This window comes from Pollicipes pollicipes, unplaced genomic scaffold (assembly GCF_011947565.3).
Source record: "Pollicipes pollicipes isolate AB1234 unplaced genomic scaffold, Ppol_2.1 Scaffold_7231;HRSCAF=8579_pilon_pilon_pilon, whole genome shotgun sequence".
Classification (NCBI taxonomy): Eukaryota; Metazoa; Arthropoda; class Thecostraca; order Pollicipedomorpha; family Pollicipedidae; genus Pollicipes; species Pollicipes pollicipes.
The window spans coordinates 22719846-22738942 of NW_023597034.1; the positions used below are offsets into that span (position 1 = coordinate 22719846).

At 51.9% G+C, this 19097-nt stretch overlaps 2 protein-coding genes across 6 annotated transcripts; one reads left to right on the forward strand and one right to left on the reverse strand.

Annotated features, from left to right (window-relative positions):
* Positions 1–402: 402 nt before the first annotated feature.
* On the forward strand, positions 403–7045 carry ORMDL (sphingolipid biosynthesis regulator orosomucoid 1-like). Of its 5 annotated transcripts, none has more exons than XM_037232743.1 (5): positions 403–444; positions 1570–1635; positions 3505–3685; positions 4431–4582; positions 5675–7045. In XM_037232743.1, exons 3-5 carry the CDS (start codon positions 3515–3517, stop codon positions 5808–5810), a joined length of 459 nt encoding a protein of 152 aa, XP_037088638.1. In that variant the 5' UTR covers positions 403–444; positions 1570–1635; positions 3505–3514; the 3' UTR covers positions 5811–7045. The 5 variants fall into 5 exon arrangements, with proteins under 5 accessions (XP_037088638.1, XP_037088642.1, XP_037088643.1 ...); XM_037232747.1 differs by lacking the exon at positions 403–444 and adding an exon at positions 453–468; XM_037232748.1 differs by lacking the exon at positions 403–444 and adding an exon at positions 703–929.
* On the reverse strand, positions 7041–16941 carry Pdf (Pigment-dispersing factor). Its single transcript, XM_037232749.1, has 4 exons — positions 16716–16941; positions 14667–14778; positions 7764–7903; positions 7041–7453 (listed from the first exon to the last, which is right to left on the reverse strand). The coding sequence occupies exons 2-3, from the start codon at positions 14769–14771 to the stop codon at positions 7769–7771; spliced, it is 240 nt and encodes a 79-aa protein (XP_037088644.1). The 5' UTR covers positions 14772–14778; positions 16716–16941; the 3' UTR covers positions 7041–7453; positions 7764–7768.
* Positions 16942–19097: the final 2156 nt, after the last annotated feature.

Genomic DNA, 19097 nt, shown 5'->3' on the forward strand with positions numbered 1-19097 from the left:
GCTGCCGGGTTTTATGCGTTGATTTGCTCATTAACGGGCGGTGAACGGCATCGAATAGACGTTTTTCACGACCGCTTCCGACCCATATAAATCGCGACATTAGAGTTTAGTCCCAGAGTCCACTCTCTCTGATAGAAGGGGATCCGTAGCCCTTTTAGGTCCCAAATGTCTGAACCTTCTTGGGCCAGGGGGGCCCGAATCCGATAGCCAAATGGTCTTATGGGACCTAATAATTGTGATTGTAACCAAACGGGGAGGGTTTGATGAAAGATGCCCCAATGAGTGAAATTCAGCGAAACATAAAGGAAAGATGGCATGGACACTTATGAATACAAGTTTTAATGACGTCACCTTTTGCAACAGCTGGGTGATGAGCAAGCTCTGCGTTATGGCGCGCTCATGTGTCATATATGTAGGATCTCGAAGACAAGGCACCGAGCTCGGGTATTTGCGTGGTTGACGTTTTGAGTAGGAATGATGGCCCATATTCCACTATTTCAGGAAAATTAATATCAGCTACCCATGTCCTCCATGAAACGTGTGCGGCTCGTTTTCAACTTTTTAACTTATTCTAGTTTCGTTGTCCTCCGACGTCAGGAACGGTGCTTGTCCCAGCTGTGCAATTTTCCGAAATCTTGTTAAACTGGCGGGGGGGGGGTCCCGACATGGGTGCTAGGTGTTGTGATGGCCGATGCACTTTCTTTTGCTACAAGGAAGTATATACATTGCGTTTTTCCTTTTTAAGTATACATGTTGGTTCTAACCCAGTTTTAGTGTTAGCTCCTTCACCAGATATTTGCCCCTGTACTTGTGTACTTTTTATGACAAGATATGATTCACTGTGTAGTTTGCAAAGCTCAAGCAGTGATAGGTATAAAGTGTTAAGTGTAAATAAAGTGTTCACAGGTCTATCAGCTAGAATTATGGAGGTGTGTGGGGGATTTTTCATTTTTCATGCTCAGGCATTATTGCTGGGGAATTTTTTCACATGTACTAAGCATCTGAATGGGATAAATGCACATATATAAAATTTATGTAAGTGAGCCATGTAATATGGTATTGTGATCTCAAAGGAGCTAAGTTTTATGATGAAAACCAATGTCAGCTAAATATATGATCAGTCTGTATTGTTAACTGCAAGTATGCACTCTCCTACCCACTTCCTTGTTGACAAATGATATGGATGCATATAGTAGAATCAATGTGAAATAGTCAAGTTTGGCTTTGGGATCACATGTTGAGGCAAGAGAGATGCACAATTTAGAACATTTTGATGATTATGTACATTGTCAGGTGAAATATGAGGTATGGTTATGCCAGTATCTCTTGACTAATGCTGTCCTTGCTGCTCCCACCCCTTTTGCCAAGATTAGAGGCAAGTGATGCCATGCAGCCTCAGCAGCTGAGTGTGTTCTAAAGCCCCATTACATGCATGCACATACTCAAGCATACAGCTAATATTGATTTTTGCCATTTGAATTCCTTTTAGCTAAAAATATTTTCTTGTGTGTATAGGAAACTATATGTGTAACCATCTTTGGTGACTATTCTATCATATTTTGTTTTCAGAAATTGTGTGAAACTCCCACTAAGCTATTTTAAGTAACTGCATAGCAAGTGGACATTACTGAAGTGGTGAGTTCACACATATGGAATAAATGACCAACTTTCTACTGTTCATGACTTCTTAACAGTGCAATGATTGACAAACAGGTGTGACAAAAATTGTGTTGACCCCTGTTTGCCATCAATAATGGTATTCCAGTTAGAGCATTGTCTGTTTTTCTGCATGCCCTGCTCAAAGACCTTGAGATTTGCAGTCCAGCACTTAGATTCTACTCACAGTTCTGGGCTGCAAAATTATGTGCTGTTTTTACTATAACTACCAGGCAGCACCAGTTTGTTTGGATAGTACTTTTAATCTTGGCTGTGGAGAAGGACATGATCTCAGAAATGTATTAGACTCAGGTTACACATGCACTGCAGAATGCTAAGATATTTCAAAAGTTTTTTACCAAACACCTTGCATTTAGAATATGTTATGACTGATGTTAGGTTATGTTAAGACTTGAATGATTGGTGATTATGCAATGCTCATTTGGGACACTGCTCAAGCATATGTTGAAATAGACACATTTCCAGGCCAGGTAGGTGACTTACTGGATGAGCTGTACACTAGTTGGTTTACTGTGTAGGCAGGTGTATTTGAGTGATGACTGGGCACTTGTTGCAGCAGCATAGTTGTGCTCATGATGCTTCAGTGATATATGATAGTGCATAATTTAGGAATGAGGTGAAATTCACCACCAGCTAGACATTGACATTGCATACCAGTGTTAAAGCCATACTCAGTAGAATAAGATTGTTGCCAAGTTTAGCTGACCAGCTATGATAAGCTTAGGAGAGAGCAGTGCCACTGGAAGTGTTACAGAGTTTGTTTGTCAAAGCTATCTGGGCAGTCAGTTGTAGCATAATGTCAGAGTGGTATTTGTTTTTCAACAGCCCAACTGTGGCATAATTTATTATTTTATTTTTGTAACATAGCAGGGTTATGCTATTTATGTTTTGTACATGTTTTATTTCTGGACTATCATACATCTTCCAATCTATAGTGGAACCTGCATAAATCTGTGTTACAGTCATGACACACACACTGCAGCTACACTATGGGGGGTGCTCAGGTGATTTGCATATTTGTGGCATTGCTTCAAAGTGTAAAATGATCTTGCCATGTAAAAACCAAGAGTTTCATCATAGAGATTTTTCCTATGATTATAAAAACAAAGCACAAACTTTTTATGAAGTATGGCAATAGTCACATCCATATTTGTGTGAAGTAGTTGAAAAATGCATGCAAAATTAATGTGCGTAGGCTGGACGGTGCCAGTGCTGCTGGGACCGAGTAAGAAGTTACAGGGCAGCAGCTCTCTACCCTGGGGTCTGTTACAGGGTGGCTGCTCTGTACACTGGGGTCTGTTACAGGGCAGCAGTTGCATGTGCTGGGCTCTGCACACCGGGCCTGTTACAGGACATGCAGATCTGTATGCCGGTATCTGTTACAAAGCAGTGGCTTTGTATGTTGGGTTCCATTACAGGACAGCAGATGGTGGCTCTGTGCACTGGTGTCTGTTGCAGGACAGCAAAGGCAGCTCTGTGCACCGTGCCCTGTTGCAGGACAGCAGCTCTGTATGCTGGGGTTTGTTCCAGGACAGCAGCTCTGTATGCGGGGATCTTTTCTAGGACAGCGGCTCTGTACACTGGGGTCTGTTCCAAGACAGCGGCTATGTACGCTGTGGTCTGTTACAGGACAGCGGCTCTGTATGCTGGGGTCTGTTCCAGGACAGCGGCTATGTACGCTGGGGTCTGTTCCAAGACAGCGGCTATGTACGCTGGGGTCTGTTACAGGACAGCGGCGCTGTATGCTGGGGTCTGTTCCGGGACAGCGGCTATGTACGCTGGGGTCTGTTCCAGGACAGCGGCTCTGTACGCTGGGGTCTGTTCCAGGACAGCGGCTATGTACGCCGGGGCTCGGGGCGAGACGAATCCGAACGTGTCGTGGCTGGGCAGCCGCGGCGTGTGGCTCAGCTACGTGGTTGGCGTGACGGCGCTGCACCTGGCGCTACTGGCCGTGCCCGTCATCAGCGTGGCCACCGCCTGGACGCTGACCAACATCATCCACAACACGGTCAGTCGGCAGCGGCATCAGCTACAGCATGGCCAGTCGTCAACACCATCCAAGGCGTTGTCATTTGATCACCGACCGATGCCACCTTCAACAGTCAGTTGTCCGTACAAACTATAGCACAGCCAGGTCGTTACCACTCAACATCCACACCACGGCCAGTTGCTCACCAACCAACATCTTCCCCACTGCGGTCAGTCACCAACTAGCACCATCTTCAGTATGGTCAGTAGGTCATTAACCATCATCACCGCCCGCAACACAGTCAGCTAGTTACGAACCAATATCCTCCGCAACATGACTGGCCAACGTCATCGAGAACGCAGTCAGGTGCTGACCAAACTGCAGCACTCCACAGCGCGCTCGGTCGGTTGGTCTACCACCACGCCAGCCCCGCGGCCTCAGGTCATCGCTGAGTGACTGCCGAAGACTGGCTGCTGCGCATTGCTGCCATTCTGAACTGGCTGGTATCCGCTGTCTCGTGCTATGCGCTGTTGGAGAGCAAATGACTGCCTCTGTCGCGGGTGTATGGTTAGTGTGGCCAATATAACGCTTAGGTTATTTATGGACGCCTCTAATAGACCTGAGTTGGAGAGCGTCGCCAGCCGCCGTGTCAGTGGGAGCCGGCGGAGGTCTGCCGGGAGTGGGCTGGATGGCGCGGTCCGGGCGCCCGCGCGGTGGGCTCTGGTGACCTGACGCCGTCGACCGGCCGCACCTCGTCGGTGACGTCACGGACCGGCTGCTGCAGCTCAACTTTGTGCTGATGCACGGCGTGAAGGGCGCGCCGTGGGAGGACGGCGACCAGGGCGGCTGTCACACGCTCTCGCAGTGGGAGCAGATCGACGGCGGACGCCAGAACACGCCCACCAAGACGTTCCTCACGGCCGTGCCGGTCACGCTGTGAGTCGCCGCTCGCCCGCCCCGCTCCCCCCCCCCCCCCCCTCCCCCTCCCGCCCCCGCCGCGGTCGCGCCCATGCATGCCATCAGCGGTGTGTGGAAACGTGTGGAGATTGTGGGTTCGGTGTTCAGTGACTGGGAAGCGGGTGGGGGTTATTGGCGGTTTCGCTGTTACCTGATGTAACCCGGCGGGCTGCTAGCCCGCTCAGTCCACTGGAAGCTGTAACTGTAGATGTGGTATGTACGTAGGAAGACAGTCGATTAGCAGCGGGTTTTTATTGTGAGCGGAAATACCGGCACCAAATGGTAAGAAAGTCGTTAAATGCCGCCACAAAAATAGTACAGGTTTCCTGTAGGCTACCTTGAAACGATAATAGTCAAAGCACATGAATGGAGCCTGTAAGAAGAACAGCAAAGCATTGCAAACCTTTTTTTTCGTTGATATGATGTGTTAAGACACGTTGTGACAGGGTCATTTACGCTTCAGGGTGAACGGGCCGAGGCGCAATCAAAGGTCACGAAGCTCCAGGCGGTCAAAGGACTTTCGTGATCGATTGCGGGAAAAACTGGCCATTTAATCCTCCTTTGACGTAAAGATGTACAATTTGAACTAACCACGTTGGCACACGTTTTATTCCAGCTGGTTTCGAAGTATTGTTTCGGTGTGACTGCTGACGGTAGCTCATTATGTCAATATGTTTCTTATCGCCGATCAGTATGTTCCTTGTCTCGTTGACTTGTCATGAAGTTGAAGACCTCGTGATGAAATATGGAACAGCATGTTCTAGGCTGAACTGGATTTAAAATGCGTTTAACATGCTAGAGCTTGGCCGTGTTCTGATACGCCAATACATGCCCAACGCCAAAATAATACAGCGACGCACCAGCGTTTGCAAAAAGGATGAACGGTGACTTTTCGAAGTTGAACTTGAAGTTTGCCGAAAGCGATGATCGAAAGACAATCAGAGCTACCAAATATGCGCCGTCAATCGAAGTATGGGAGCAGTTAGGATGTGGCCCTCATACACTTCCACATTTATGGTTACATATATCGCAGTGGCCAGGTTTCTCACGGTCTCGTACCGGCCGTTTCAGATTCATCCTAACCAGCTTCTACACGGCCTACGACACGTCTCACTTCGTGGTGAACTTCGTGAGCCTGCTGTTCGCGCTGGTGCCCAAGCTGCCGTTCGTTCACCAGCGGCGGCCGCCGAGCGCGGACGATGACTGAGCGGTGGCGGTTTGGCTAGACTGAGGTTCGGTCGCGGCCGGCTCCGTCCGCCGCCGGCGGCGCGTGTTGGCCGGGCCTGAGCCCGGGCCGCCCACGCCGACAGCCGGCCCGGCTGTAGGTGGTGTATGATTATCAGAGGCGTGGCTGTGTGTGTCGGGCGTGCGCTGTGAGCCGGCGGGCGGGCGTCAGAGGTGGCAGGTCGTCACAGGCCGGACCTGGCCGCGACCTGCGCGTGGGCCCGCTGGCAGTGGAGTCGTGCCGTGCCGTACCGCATTGAAGCAGGCTCCCGGCCCAGTCTGTCAGCCAGGTGGCGCCAATTAGAACTGACCTTTCAGTGACGAAGGTCAAAGTTGTGCGTGGGACAACTTCTGCTGGTCTGGTCGCGGGGAAGCTGAACAGAAGCGATCGCGAAACTTACCCTCACGTACTTGCAGTGTGCAGCATGCCGTCTCCTCTTCACTGTTTGGCCTTTCGGGGCGCAGGGGCGTTACGTATTGACAACTGCACTCGTGTCCGTGCCGCAAAGCTCGATGAGGTGCTGTGTACGTAGGCGGTGCGGGCCACGGGAAGACTGTGATATTGGGCGCTCGGCAGTCGGTCGGTCAGGCTGAGCTTGCGCGGAGAGAGGCGGCCCGCAGGAGCGGCGCCGGGCCGGCCGCCGCTGCCCACTCCCTGCCGTGTGGTGGGCGCACGAGGATGGGCGTGTCCCGTTTGTTCCGTATATCTGGCCTGGTCGCGCGAGACGTTTGTGAAGCCGCTCCTGTGGCTGGCGCTGGTGAGCACGCGCCATTTCCGGTCTTCTTTGTAGCAAGGATAGCTCTCGTCCGTCGCTGTAACGCCAGTGCAAAATGGTGCTACCCCCTCCTTTAGAGCTGCAGGAACGATGACGCCCAGCTCCCTGAGGTTGGAATCTTACAGTGGCGCCGTGGCGTGCCATGTGATCGCGTGCTTCTGGCCGGACACCAGGAACTGGCGTCTGGGACGCGGGCGCGGGGGTCGAGCTGGACTTTGTAGTCCGCCTCGGAGTCCAGAGCCTCTCGCTCGCCCGGATGTATATTACGGTACCTGTGTATGCGTGCTGTGTGCGTGTCTTTCGTGGGAGCAAGGTGCCGTCGTGGGAGGCCTGCGCGGCTCGTCGGATGACCTCGTCTCACCTGCACGGTGGCACGTCTGCAATGTAACCTGTATATATTCAGCCTGTTTCATCAAACCTCGGACAAAAACAAACACTGATATCCACTGGCTGTATTGGCGCCACCTGGTTTGAACGCAACGGGCTCCGGTAGAGGACGAGTAGGATGAAACGACGCTACTTTTCCGAGCGGGTCTCATGCGGAGTAGGTGGAGTGACCGGGGGGCAGGCGCGCTCTGCAAGGCGAGACATCTAGGTACCCTGCACTGCCCCTGACGCGCGACAAAATCTGGAACACCGTGCCCTCATGACACGTCCGTGGGAACGATAACAGCCATCGCACTACGGCGAAACGAATTGCCAGCGTTGAAAACGAACGGAAGGATTCTGCTCAGGCAGCGCCACCTATAACGTATGTACACGGGGTCTGATGTCGCCAGCGTCGGTGGTGGGCGGGCGGGGGGTCGGCCGCCGTTGAGCAGCAGCCCTGCAGAGCTGTGTCGTCATCGCCCTGCGGCACAGACGGCGCGCAGTTAGCCTGCAGCCCGGCGCTGCCGATCCGCCGGCCGGCGCGGAGCGCTAGCGGAGGGCTCGGCGAATCTGCGGCGTCCGTCTCACGCAAACACGGCAGGGGATTGCTTCCAGGACGTCCGTTTTGAGAGTGGTCGTGCCCTGGGAGCACCGCCGCAAACCTGGTGAGACGGTCAGCACTGTACGGCAGCATACCACAGACGTCCCACGCGGACAGGCGGGGCCGTCAGCACGCGTCCCACCCCAAGACCCCTAGCTCGGTCCGGGCCCGCGGCCGACGGCCCACTGACCGGTCTCATCGTCCGGCGTCGTTCATGATCTTGGGCAGGCCGAGTAGCGAGTTGATGAGCTCCGAGTTTCGCTTCTGCGTGCCGAGTGGGCTGGCGGGCCGGGCCAGACGCAGAATCCGGCCAGCCAGCTCCCCGATCACCTGCCGGCGCCAGAACAGCGACCCCCGTCACGGCAGGAACGAGCGGTGCTCTCCGCTTACGGTACGGGTGCGTCGGCTATAGTATGTACACAAGTCGAGGCCTCCTGCAAAGGTTCAATACGCCACTGGGGAGTGGAGGACACCAATATACGAAGTGAAACTTTGACGAGGGAGGGTGTCGACTCCTCCGGTATCTTATCACTTCCGACCACTGGGCATTTATACCGAACCTAATGCTGTCAAAACAGCTTGAGATTGATCCGCCACAGCAGCCGTGCTCAATGTAGCGTCGGCTCAATATACCTCAATCAACGACGCTGAACAGACAAGTCAGCTATCCCGTTGCAAAACAGATGTCGCAAGTAAATGTACCCAGGACTTGCAATGGGTGGTGAACTCTCAGCTCAGCTCGACTATACAGCCGCAGGGAGGTCGTGAGTCGCGAGGTCCCCACTCGGCCACACCATTCATTACCAACTTCTCCAGCCCGGGGAAGGGGCGTCAGCACGCGGCAGAGTGTTGTGCTGTGCCGTGCTCGTGCTAGCATCGCTGCTCTTCAGGCTCGGAATACTCAGGGTTAATAGATGCATAGCGGTGCCCAAACGTCTTGCTCGGGCGGGACGTAGTGAGCGTATTTTCATGTGTGTGATCCTAAATCATGCTTCGGTGTTCCTTGTAACTCTGCGTGGCGCTGAAATGTGAACGCCAGGGCCAAACGCCTACGAATTGCCTACGATAAACAAGCTATCGCTTTGGAGATAGTCATTTATCCCTGCGCAACACTATGATAGGCGTGTTTCAGAGCGCAGTGTACCGAAACAGGCCATCGGACAAACTGAAAGCATGCTCGTCAAACATCTTATCATTTGCCAAATGCATTATCAAGTGCAAATGACTACCGTAGACAACAAGATTTCACTACTTAGTAAACATACCCCTCAATACGTCACCGGTTAATTACGTCGCGCACCATTTTTATGACATCAAAAGTCGCTGCCCGCTTGGCCGTGTCAGCATTGCCATTAGCGCTCGGGGTGACTGACTTGTGGCACCTCTACGCGTCGTGAGGTGGCTTTGGTGGCCTCTGCGTGTAAATCTATGTTTCGGGCGTTGCAAAAGTTTGACCCTTCTCGTGGTGCTCTTGCATATGTGTCCGTGATCTTAGGGGTTTCTTGCAGTTGCGTTCTTGAGCACGGCGCTATATTTGAGTTATTCGATTCCCAGCCTGGTGTCCGTCATAACTAGCAGGACTGCCCAAATTCCATTATCGTGTATCACAAAACGCGCCTCATGATCAAGGGTTGCATTTAACGCGTTCAGCTGGTTGGAGACCAGTGGCTGCCCGTTGATGCGGTGATTCGTGCTGGCGTTCCCTAGACTCAAATAATTTCATGGTCATGTTGTTATTGACCTTGAGTATGGTCATTGAGGAGACAGAATTCGTGCACATTTGTGACATTTCTGTGACGCCACACATCTCTGGGCACCTTCAAAATGGGCGGCGTGAAATAGTCTGCGCAATTTCCAAAGCGCCTGGCTCAGTAATGAGAGGATATGAAGCCTTAAAAAGGCCGTCGCTGTGAACAGAAGAAAATAATGATTTTGAAAATGTATACCTCGGTCCCAAATTCCATACAAATATGGATCAGTCCCTTCAAAAATGTTGACGCGCTTCATGGTGTGATGACACTTTCAGACCAATTGTTATGTGACCCAATGATTTAGCCTCGCGGTCCAAACCGAAAGTGTCCCATTTGAGGGCAGTATCGGCGCCCTGCGCCCCCCCCCCCCCCCCCCACCCCGGTTATGCGTACGTTATCTTTTAATTGCCCTTTAGCTAGCAATTTGGGCCGAGTGTCGGTTCAAAATCGGTGCAAAACGTACTCGGTTCACCAGGCTCCCCGTGGCTCACTGCGAGGCACACGTGGCACACTCACTAGGCTTCCCGTGCAAGCCTAGCGCGCGGTTGGCTGCCACAGAGTGGCGCGATATTCGGCGGGTTCGCCTGAATGGAATCGTTTTGCATACGGCAGCGTGTCCCGTGGACTCCCTTGTGAAAATGACATACCCACACGGCTGGGGCACTAACCACGCCACCATAGCCTGCCAGGTCCGTGGTCGCGTAAGACTTGCGGAAGTGGCCACGGCCGGAGTCTGCCCCTACCGAGAGCCGGTCAGCCGGGGGCCGAGGTCGGCGCGTCGGTGACCGGCGGCGGCGGTCGGCCGGCCGGACCGACCGGTCGGCCCGACCGCCCATGTCACGCCTGAATAGCGGGCGCGGCGCGAGCGCCGCCGCGCGCCGCGCGTCGCGTCCGCCGCTTTTTATCGGAGCGCGCGACCGCGGATGTGGCCGAGTTCAACGACACGCCACCGTCGATCAGCTGACGGACAGCGGCGACGCGCACATTCCGGAAAGCCGCCTGGTGCGGTTGAGCCGGGAGCCGCTCGAGCGGCCTCGGCCCGCGGCCCAGCGACTCCCGTTTCGAGGGCGGGGGTCAGCCGGACCCGCGGCCGCGCGGCTGGCTTGCTTTTCAGACCGGGCCAACCCAGCCTGATACGCCCGGTCCCGTCCGATTTAGCAGGGCGGCGACGGCGTTGGGTCCCCGGTGACCCGGCCGGGACGGGCCAACGGTGGCGGAGTCGTCGCCGTTTTACATCGTTCAGCTACCCACTGCGATCAGAGTTGCTAGTCGGACAGTAAAATCCAATTTGGGTTCGCCATGGCGTGCCAGTTCCGGCCAGGTATTTGATCCCATTGTGAATGTGCGGCTGGTTTGAAAATTTCGCTTGGAAATTGCAGAGGAAAGTTAAATGGGCTAGAGAATCGCGCGGAAGCCCACCCTGTCTGGACTTCATTTAAGAATTCTAACTTGCCACGTGTATCATGGGGCTTCGTATCCGCGTTTTGGTATGGTATTCATCCCCGCCCATGCCATACAGCAGTCGGCCCAGTTTTGGGACATATGAAATCACTGTCTGCCATGCATTGCTTCTAAACAATGCTAGGAAAGTACTAAGCATTCCACATGTACAAAATCCGCCACGCAGAAATATGGCACCAATGTACAGGGTTCGAGGCAAAACAACTTCATGTGTGAAAAAGTGTTCCAACACCAAAAGCAACGAGCATGACTTGCGATCAGCACCTCGGCGACCTTTTTGTTAGTGACGCACTCCTAAGCAATGCGCCGTTTTCAGACATTTAGCCCGCTATAACGCGTTTTACGAATGCTAGAGCGACCAACTGCATACATTCAAGGTCGCATTTACGCTGCACACGAACTGTATGACTAGTGCCTTTGGGAAAGCTTCCTATCTAGACTCCCTGTAACTGAAAGAACCACGGCTCTTGGTGAACCAAACCGGTGGTACCGGAACCCGGAGTAGGCACTGCCGTTGAGTCAGCGTGAAAAGGTCGGCCGTTCAGATTTTTTCATAAGTGGAGTCAGGGGTTAGTCAGTCGAGTCGTCGGTGAGTCACTTCGAATGCAAATGTGAACAGCAAGAAATATCGATAGTCTGATGACCCGTATATGCATGCTCAGTCTTAGAGGTACATGTGTACAATTGCTCTACCGTCCAAGTGGTTGTGCTACTTAAGCGTTTGTGAAGCCCATAGACAGGGGCATACGCCACATTCTTGTCAATGAAATGGACTCGTTGGGATCGATTCTTATCTTGACTATTTCTCCAAGAATTTCATTGACGCGGCAACATGAGGAACGACATAACGAGCAACAAACGCCGAATGAGGAGCGACAGAAACTCTCAGGTCTTGGAGACATGGGACGCGTAAGGCTGGTGTTAAAACACCAGCGATGTTGCGCTGCGCGCGTGTAGACTGCAACATCAAACTGCCGTCACCTCTTGCAGGCATTGAAAAAGGAGCATGGCCAACATTTATCTGAGTGGTCTGAAATTTGCTGTGGGGCTCTTTCAAAGTTTCTTGGAGATTTCTGGATACTGTTCTCAGTATTAATGATGGAAGTCAAATACACATGAAAACCATACCTGGTATTGCACACTGCCCGGGAAACGAAATAGAAAGGCGCACAGTTACACGACATGATCGTCTGCTAAGGTAAAACCTCGTTACTCACAGAAACCGAAGGTAAAACATGAACGATTTGCAGCCTTTGAAGCCTTGCCGGTGTTGCCACTGGTGGAGTCCGGTGGCACCGTGCAGTAACCGTGGAGACTGTAAAGCTAGAAACGGCTTTCATATTTTTCTTGGTTGGAAAAGTTCATCCTGATATAACCGTCGGAAGGACTTGGAGCTTGACAAACGTTTACTTGAATGTTCGTGTGAAGGCCACAATAATGGCCCAGGCTGGTGCCAGCCTAGGGGATATCGTCAAGGCACTGAGGCTGTCACCTCAGATAGTGAACATATGGTGACGATTTTCACATGAGAATCCCTCCATGACCAGAAGCGTTCGGGTCGACTATTGCGGGTTAGCCGGGCAGTCCAAACTTTCTGCCAAATCCTCGCCAAAGAAAGACTAAAGATTGCGGAAATCATCGGTCAAATTGCCACGCAAGGGTTGTGAGGCGCTCAGAAGGACTGTTTACCGTTATATGAAATACTCATGAGGTCCCATGGCGCGCAAACAGACCAAACGGACACAATTTAGCGCCAAAAGCGAAAGGAAAGGTGAGCTATGCAAACGACCCGGAGAACTAGAGCAAGAACGTCTTCAGGAGAATCCTTGGCAACGGCGAGTCTGTTTTCGAACTTACGAAGCTCTAAAAACGTCAAAACGACCGTGTGCGGACGACGAAGATAGTGGAAGTACCATCTTCCCGCCTTGAGAACTGGGGATCTTAGGATGTGATTGTGTGGGAGGAATGAGTGATCTACGACTCACAGCACCGCGCATGAAGTTACAGAAACAGCGTTAACACAGACTGCTATGTCAACGAGATTTGAGAAAAATCTCGCCCTGAGGCCAATGACACGAATGTTGAGCACGGGCCCTGCAAATTACAGGACCATAGTGGCCGAGCCGGTGGCCGTCTTCATGGGAGACAAGGCCGCTGAAATTAATCGAAAATATGTGGGGTATCTTGAAGGCGGCCTCAGCGAGATGAATCCTTGCAAGAGCATTGCGTAGCTCAAGACAGTGCTTCGGAGGGGAAGGGCAGGTCTCTCGCATTCATGTTCTGTGAGTTAGAGCATGGCATGCCGAATAAGACTGCCGAGTGTCTTGTATTGGAGGCGGAATACGTTGGTACGCGGATGTTAATTTTCACATAAACGTAGTGAGTTCTACAGGTGGTGGAAAGACAAGAGATGTATCATGAAACTTCCTGCGCGTTATCCTGAGTCACTGCGTGCGGACGACGACATTTACCACACCGACCATGCACCTAGACATGATTCTGCTGGTGCCATCCATACTTAAAACTGAAACCTTGCAAAAGTGAAACAATTTGCAACCTTGCAAAAGTGAATCCAAGTAGCATGCACCACATCGCACCATCAACGGAAGGGACGATACTATCCCATGGTCTAATACGACCTTATATAAGCTGAAGCGACTAAGATCTAGAGTTAACAGCTTGGCAACAGTGCATGTTTGTGCTCGAGTGCGCTACGTTTCCCAAATCTATGGTACAAGCTCATCGTACTGGAGCCAGTGGCCATTATTCCTAGAGCTGATCTGTGACGTCATAGGTGCCCTGAGCCAACCAATGAGGTTCCACGACTAGCGATGCTAATGCTGACGTCCGTGAGTGATCGGTCACCATCACACGTTTGTTTGTGACCATGTCCATTTAAACAGCGCAATACGTGGATTGGTTACACAGAAGGCGAGAGGGGGGGGGGGGGGGAGAACGTCCCTCCTCATCGAGTCGTGTGTGGGCAAGTGGCCTCATGACCTGCCGGGTTCAGAGTTAAGCGGATGGTTGCCTGCCATATGCCTCACCACGAACAGAGACATTTACAGCTATTCCCAAGCGTCGTCTGTATTCGTGACATTTATATGCCGGTTGGAGCTGAATTTCGAAGCAAATGGAGCCAGGCAAACATTCGGAGCAACTTTGCATGCATTCAGACCTGAGAACGTCCTGCCTAAGCTGATGGCTCCTCAGAATCCAGGACCGGCTGCTGCTAGCGTGTCTCGATAAGCTCTCAACGGAAGGATTACGCAGTGAGTGGACGCGGACGTTTGATACCATGCTTAATTATGCGATAATTTTGCAATGGTAATGAGCAGGGATTGTATGAACAGCCCAAATACTGTTCCATCTACGCAGGCGAACATTTGCTATCCTGTTAAGGCCTAGAATTGCTTGATTTTGTTATGCTGGTGCCGAAAATGGACGCGCCACTTTGCTGATCATGTGAATGATGCGTGTTTATTCGTATTCCTTGCTGTTCGTAGTTTGTACGTGTTAAAAGTGCATCATTCCAGTAGTTCGTAGCATGGTATGAGCGACACTACCCTCAACATCATTTTTGGGGCTTGAAGTACATTGAGGTTTGAATTTGAATTGAAGTTTGAAGTCTGTAAGCAGCATTAACCAAATCTAGCTTCGGTGGTTTCTCCACCTTCGCTGGCATAGAGGGGAGAGCTGTGGGCCTAGTCCTCTCTTGGAGACCCCGCCAGCCGCATCTCGTCTCGGTGTCAGCTGCGCCTTCTTCCCCCCCCCCCCCCGCGGATCCCGGTCAGCGGTGGGCCGGCGGGCGGCGTCCTCCCGCGGGATCCCCGCCAGCAGCGAGCCGGCGGCCGCGTGCGCCCGGCGGGCGGCGTCCTCACCTGCCGCGTGCCCAGGTCGAGCTCGTCGCTGGAGTATCGGTCGGGCGCGGCCAGGGCCGCGGCCACCACCACACTCAGCAGGAGGCAGACCAGTCCGGTCCTCATGATGCAACTGCAGCCCACGAACGCCAGGTCAGCGGCGGCGCAAGGTCAACCAGACGTAGCACGCTCGCCCCGGCGACGCTCAGCTCCCCGGTCTGCGGGAGGAAGCTGTCTGGGGAAGACTCGGCTCTAGCGTTTGGCAGGAAGATGGCTGGGAGGTGCTCGCGCTGGTGTCTGATTGGGAGGTGTCTGGGATGCACTCAGCATTCAGAGTTTCCAGAGTTTTGTAGGAGTTTCCTCGGACGGTCTTGAACTCTTGGCCGATTTTAAATGGATGCAAAGTTCGTGAAAGCGAGCGTGTCCTTTTTGGTTTTAAGTGCCTTATGTACCCTGTGCGTATGTGCATGCTTCTAGAGTGCGCCACTGACGCTGCATCACGCATCGTCGCTCCGCCTTATCGCGTTGGATAGGCTCCATGCCGCATATGTTCACATTTCAACGATAGGAAGCAACATAAGTGCTAAAGCTGAAGTGAAACATGCTACTCCACCCGTGAAACATGTTCTTAAAGATAAAGGGTGACTGAAGCTCGTGACTAAAAAAAGCTCGTTCAAAATGGTCTGATTATTGGGGCGGCGGGAGAGGCCTCAGTTCAATAAACAAGGGCGACACAGAACAAGGCCATGACACGTTTGATCGGGCGGCTGTTAGATCGGTCCGTGCCGCAGGTTCTCTGCCCTCAGTCGGTGTGGTACATTTTAGTTGTGATGTGACAAATTATGACGATAGGAAGGAGGTTCGTTACACAATTAAGAGAGCGTGTTCAGTATTTCTGAAGAGACAGTCAATGGTCAGTTATAGAATAGCCCTTGCGTATATGTACATATGCATGCAAATAGCAACACAATGCATGGAAAACTGGCGCAAAGTCTCGGAGGAAGTAATGAGCTTAGTCTTTTGCATTTTTCACTTGAACTACGCAAATGATCTTTCGCGGCGGTCTATGTAACTGTGTATGCAGAAATGCACGCGTTCATCACACTTCAGCGAAAAATATTCCTAGCGATTAGAACTTGCATAAGCTCCCACAGTGCAGCTCAGAGAACAGAACAGAATATGAAAAGACTTATAAAAAAGGAAGGCAGAGACCCACCGTAAGCCTAGCCTACACCACGCCGTTCTTGCAAGAGCCGGGAGACACGTCGCAGCCCTGCATCCGCTAGCAAACGCTTATGAGTGGCCGTGTGACAGTAAACGGGGGCAAATCGGAGCCGTGTAGAAAGTAATGCAGTATACCGAAAAATAGGCAGGCTAGCCGGCGCATCAGGTGATGAAACAGGTAAATAATAGCCAGAAAATCCCCCGCACATGAAGTGCTTGGGACGCAAGAAATCGTTGAGGTATGTGCAAGTGAAATGTTTTACAATGCTCTGTAGCCGTGTATAACTCTCGTGGCAGCATGTACAGCTTATGGAATTGAACATTGATGTCTAGGGGAAAATGGACCTATAGTCTGGGGAAAAGATACTCAATACGTGTTTCGGCGGCAGGGAGTGCAAGTCCCAAAGCGTGCGTATTGTTTAGTCAGGGCGTAATGGATAGGTCAGCTGGCAGCAGCTGGCCAGCAAGGGTCAACACGGACCCGAGGGTGCCGTGGCCACGACAGACGTGTATTGCTTAAGCCGTCTGCAGGCCCATGGGAATCCTAGAGTCGTTTGGGGTACGTCGCGCACAGCGTCGTAGTTAGATTTTCTGGCTATTGCACTGCAAAAGCTAGAAATGTTTATAACTAGTACGCTTTGTGCGACGTACCCCAGACGTTTTTAGGATTCCCATGGCCACAAACGTTGAGGGGAAAGTTAGGCATCCGCGTCTTCCGCTAGGCGGTCCTTGTGGTCGGGAGTCTGCCCCTTGTCCCGTTCGCGAGGCAAGCTGCCCTCGCCTGTCTGGGCGCTAGAGCAGCGGCGGCGCGGCGCGGTACGCCACCCCGGACCGTGATCAGCTCACCTCAGCTGGTCGGTGTAGGGACGGCGGCGGGCGTCGGCTGCTCTGCCGGTCCGTCGGCTCCGACGCCGCTTTTATAGCGAGCCGTCGCAGTCGACGCGGGCCGGAGCGCTGCCGATGAATGGAGGCGGCTGCTGGGCCTGACAGCGGCGCACGTGATGACGGGATGAGCGGGCCGGGGTGCCGGCCACCGACCTCGCTCCGCGCTCATCACCAGTGTCCCCCGCTCCAGCCTGTCGGCCACACACGCACAAGCTACATGGAGACGCCGTCGGCGACGCGCACATGGCATCCACCGGCGCCGGGTGCTACTGAGACATGGCACCCACCGGCGCCGGGTGCTGCTGAGACATGCATCCACCGGCACCGGGTGTCACTAAGACATGGATTCCACCGGCGCCGGGTGCTACTGAGACATGATATCCACCGGCGCCGGGTGTCACTAAGGCATGGATTCCACCGACGCCGGGTGCTACTGAGGCATGGCACACACCGGCGCCGGGTGTCACTGAGACTCAACATTGAAATTCCAGACATTGGGAAGCACAAGCATTGTGCGTCAAAGCAGGCTCAAGGGGACCTTTGTGTGCAAAACTCAGGCAATTTGCATCCGCATTTGAGATTTTTCAGCCAACAGTGGAGCTCATTCGGAAATGCTGAGGGTGTGGTTCGGGACAGACTTTAAACATGAACATGGTACCTATGGTGTAAAACAAACATTTTCAACGCCTGGTCTGAGGAAGACCTACAGTCCTGGTCATCATGAACTGCGCTGACAGGAGAAAGACCTCGACGTAAGTTTTTTTTAGGGTTGAATTGAATACAAAAGCCACAAAATGCGAGCCGAAAAACAACAGTTTTAGATTAGTTGCAGCCTGACACTTGTGTTATACTCAGAGTGTGTGCGGTACAACAGCGCACAACTTTGCCCCGATATCAAGTGCTCTTGGCCTCGATCACTCCTCTTTAAGCTAACAATTACATATGGCGCGACTCAAAACATTGCTGTGATAGCATTACCAAACTTAGCAGGATTCAGAACATTGCCGTGATGGTTTTACTAAACTTGCAAAAAAAAAGAAGAATGAATGTGACACTAAGTGGCAAAGTGTGACGCGATGAGCTAGGTCACTCAGTTGCTTTCTGAGTAAACGTGATTGGTGTCTGATGAACAACGGGTGTCTGATGTTCGATGTATTGATGTCTGATGTCAGATAAACTCAATGAATCAGTGCTGATTGAGAAGCAGTGATACAATGTAGAATGATTCAGCTACAGCTTCAGTCAGCCATTCGTACCAGAGCGAATAAGTCATCAAGTGGGTAAGTAGGTCTTCATATGCTTCACATCAAACAAGGCTGGCCACAAGCTTTTCTCGACACCTAAGCAAGAATTCATCTTTTTCAGCTACGAAGGCATGCCCATAAGCACGGATGAAAAGTGTCTTATGTCACAGACGAAATTTTTAATAGCCTAAGTTGCCACCAGGAGCAACACTTATCAGAAACCGTTGAACCGAACTATAATAGCAGCAAACGGCACAAAACAAAGGTAACTGAAATCCAATGTGTCATAAACATCATACTTTTTCGCTTCGCAAACGTCACTTGCACTAAAACATCATTCGCTGGAAATGCCAAACATCCCCTTGGTTAGGGCGTAAGTCCTCGTGCATGAGTAGCCAGCGCAGCGGGCTGAAGGCCGGTGAGCACGTTGGGTTGCTTCAAACCTGAGACGTCGCATGTCCGGAGAAAGACGAGAACATGTTTGGTCAGCGGCCGTATCACCACCAGAAATGGTATGCAACAAACCCCATGCGCTATCTCACGACGCACGGGACCGTATCAGTGTTTAACCCATACAAATCCACTGTATTCATATCAGTTTTACACTGTTTTGCAAACTGTTAACTTAGGCAGATAATTTTTATGTTGTTTTCATATCACGGCTGTGGCCTATGTATTCGAGTGCGTTGTCTGAATTTCCATAGTGTCCAAAACCAAGACTTCTAGCGGTCACGTTCCGCGTAACGGTCTGCGAAATGTTTACAGCCCAAACAAAAAGTAACAACCAGAAATCCAGCAATGGATAATCTACTTCATGGCCTGGAGTATATGGATGGCGGGCCAGCGTCCGCGTAACTAACCGTGCTTGGCGAGATTGGCTGATTATTTCGGATTTCGGCCGCTGCGACTATCTCATTGTGTGACAACCTTGCTTAGTGATTATTAAAAATTGCTAGTTGAGCGCCGCTCATGAACCCAAATCGTGACTTTTAAAGAAGCATTTGGGAAGGGTGCCGCCCATGAGATTTGCCCACAAATCTGTTATGGGTGCATCCCAGTACAGCATTTCATATGTTCCAGCTATGGACCTTGGACCTAA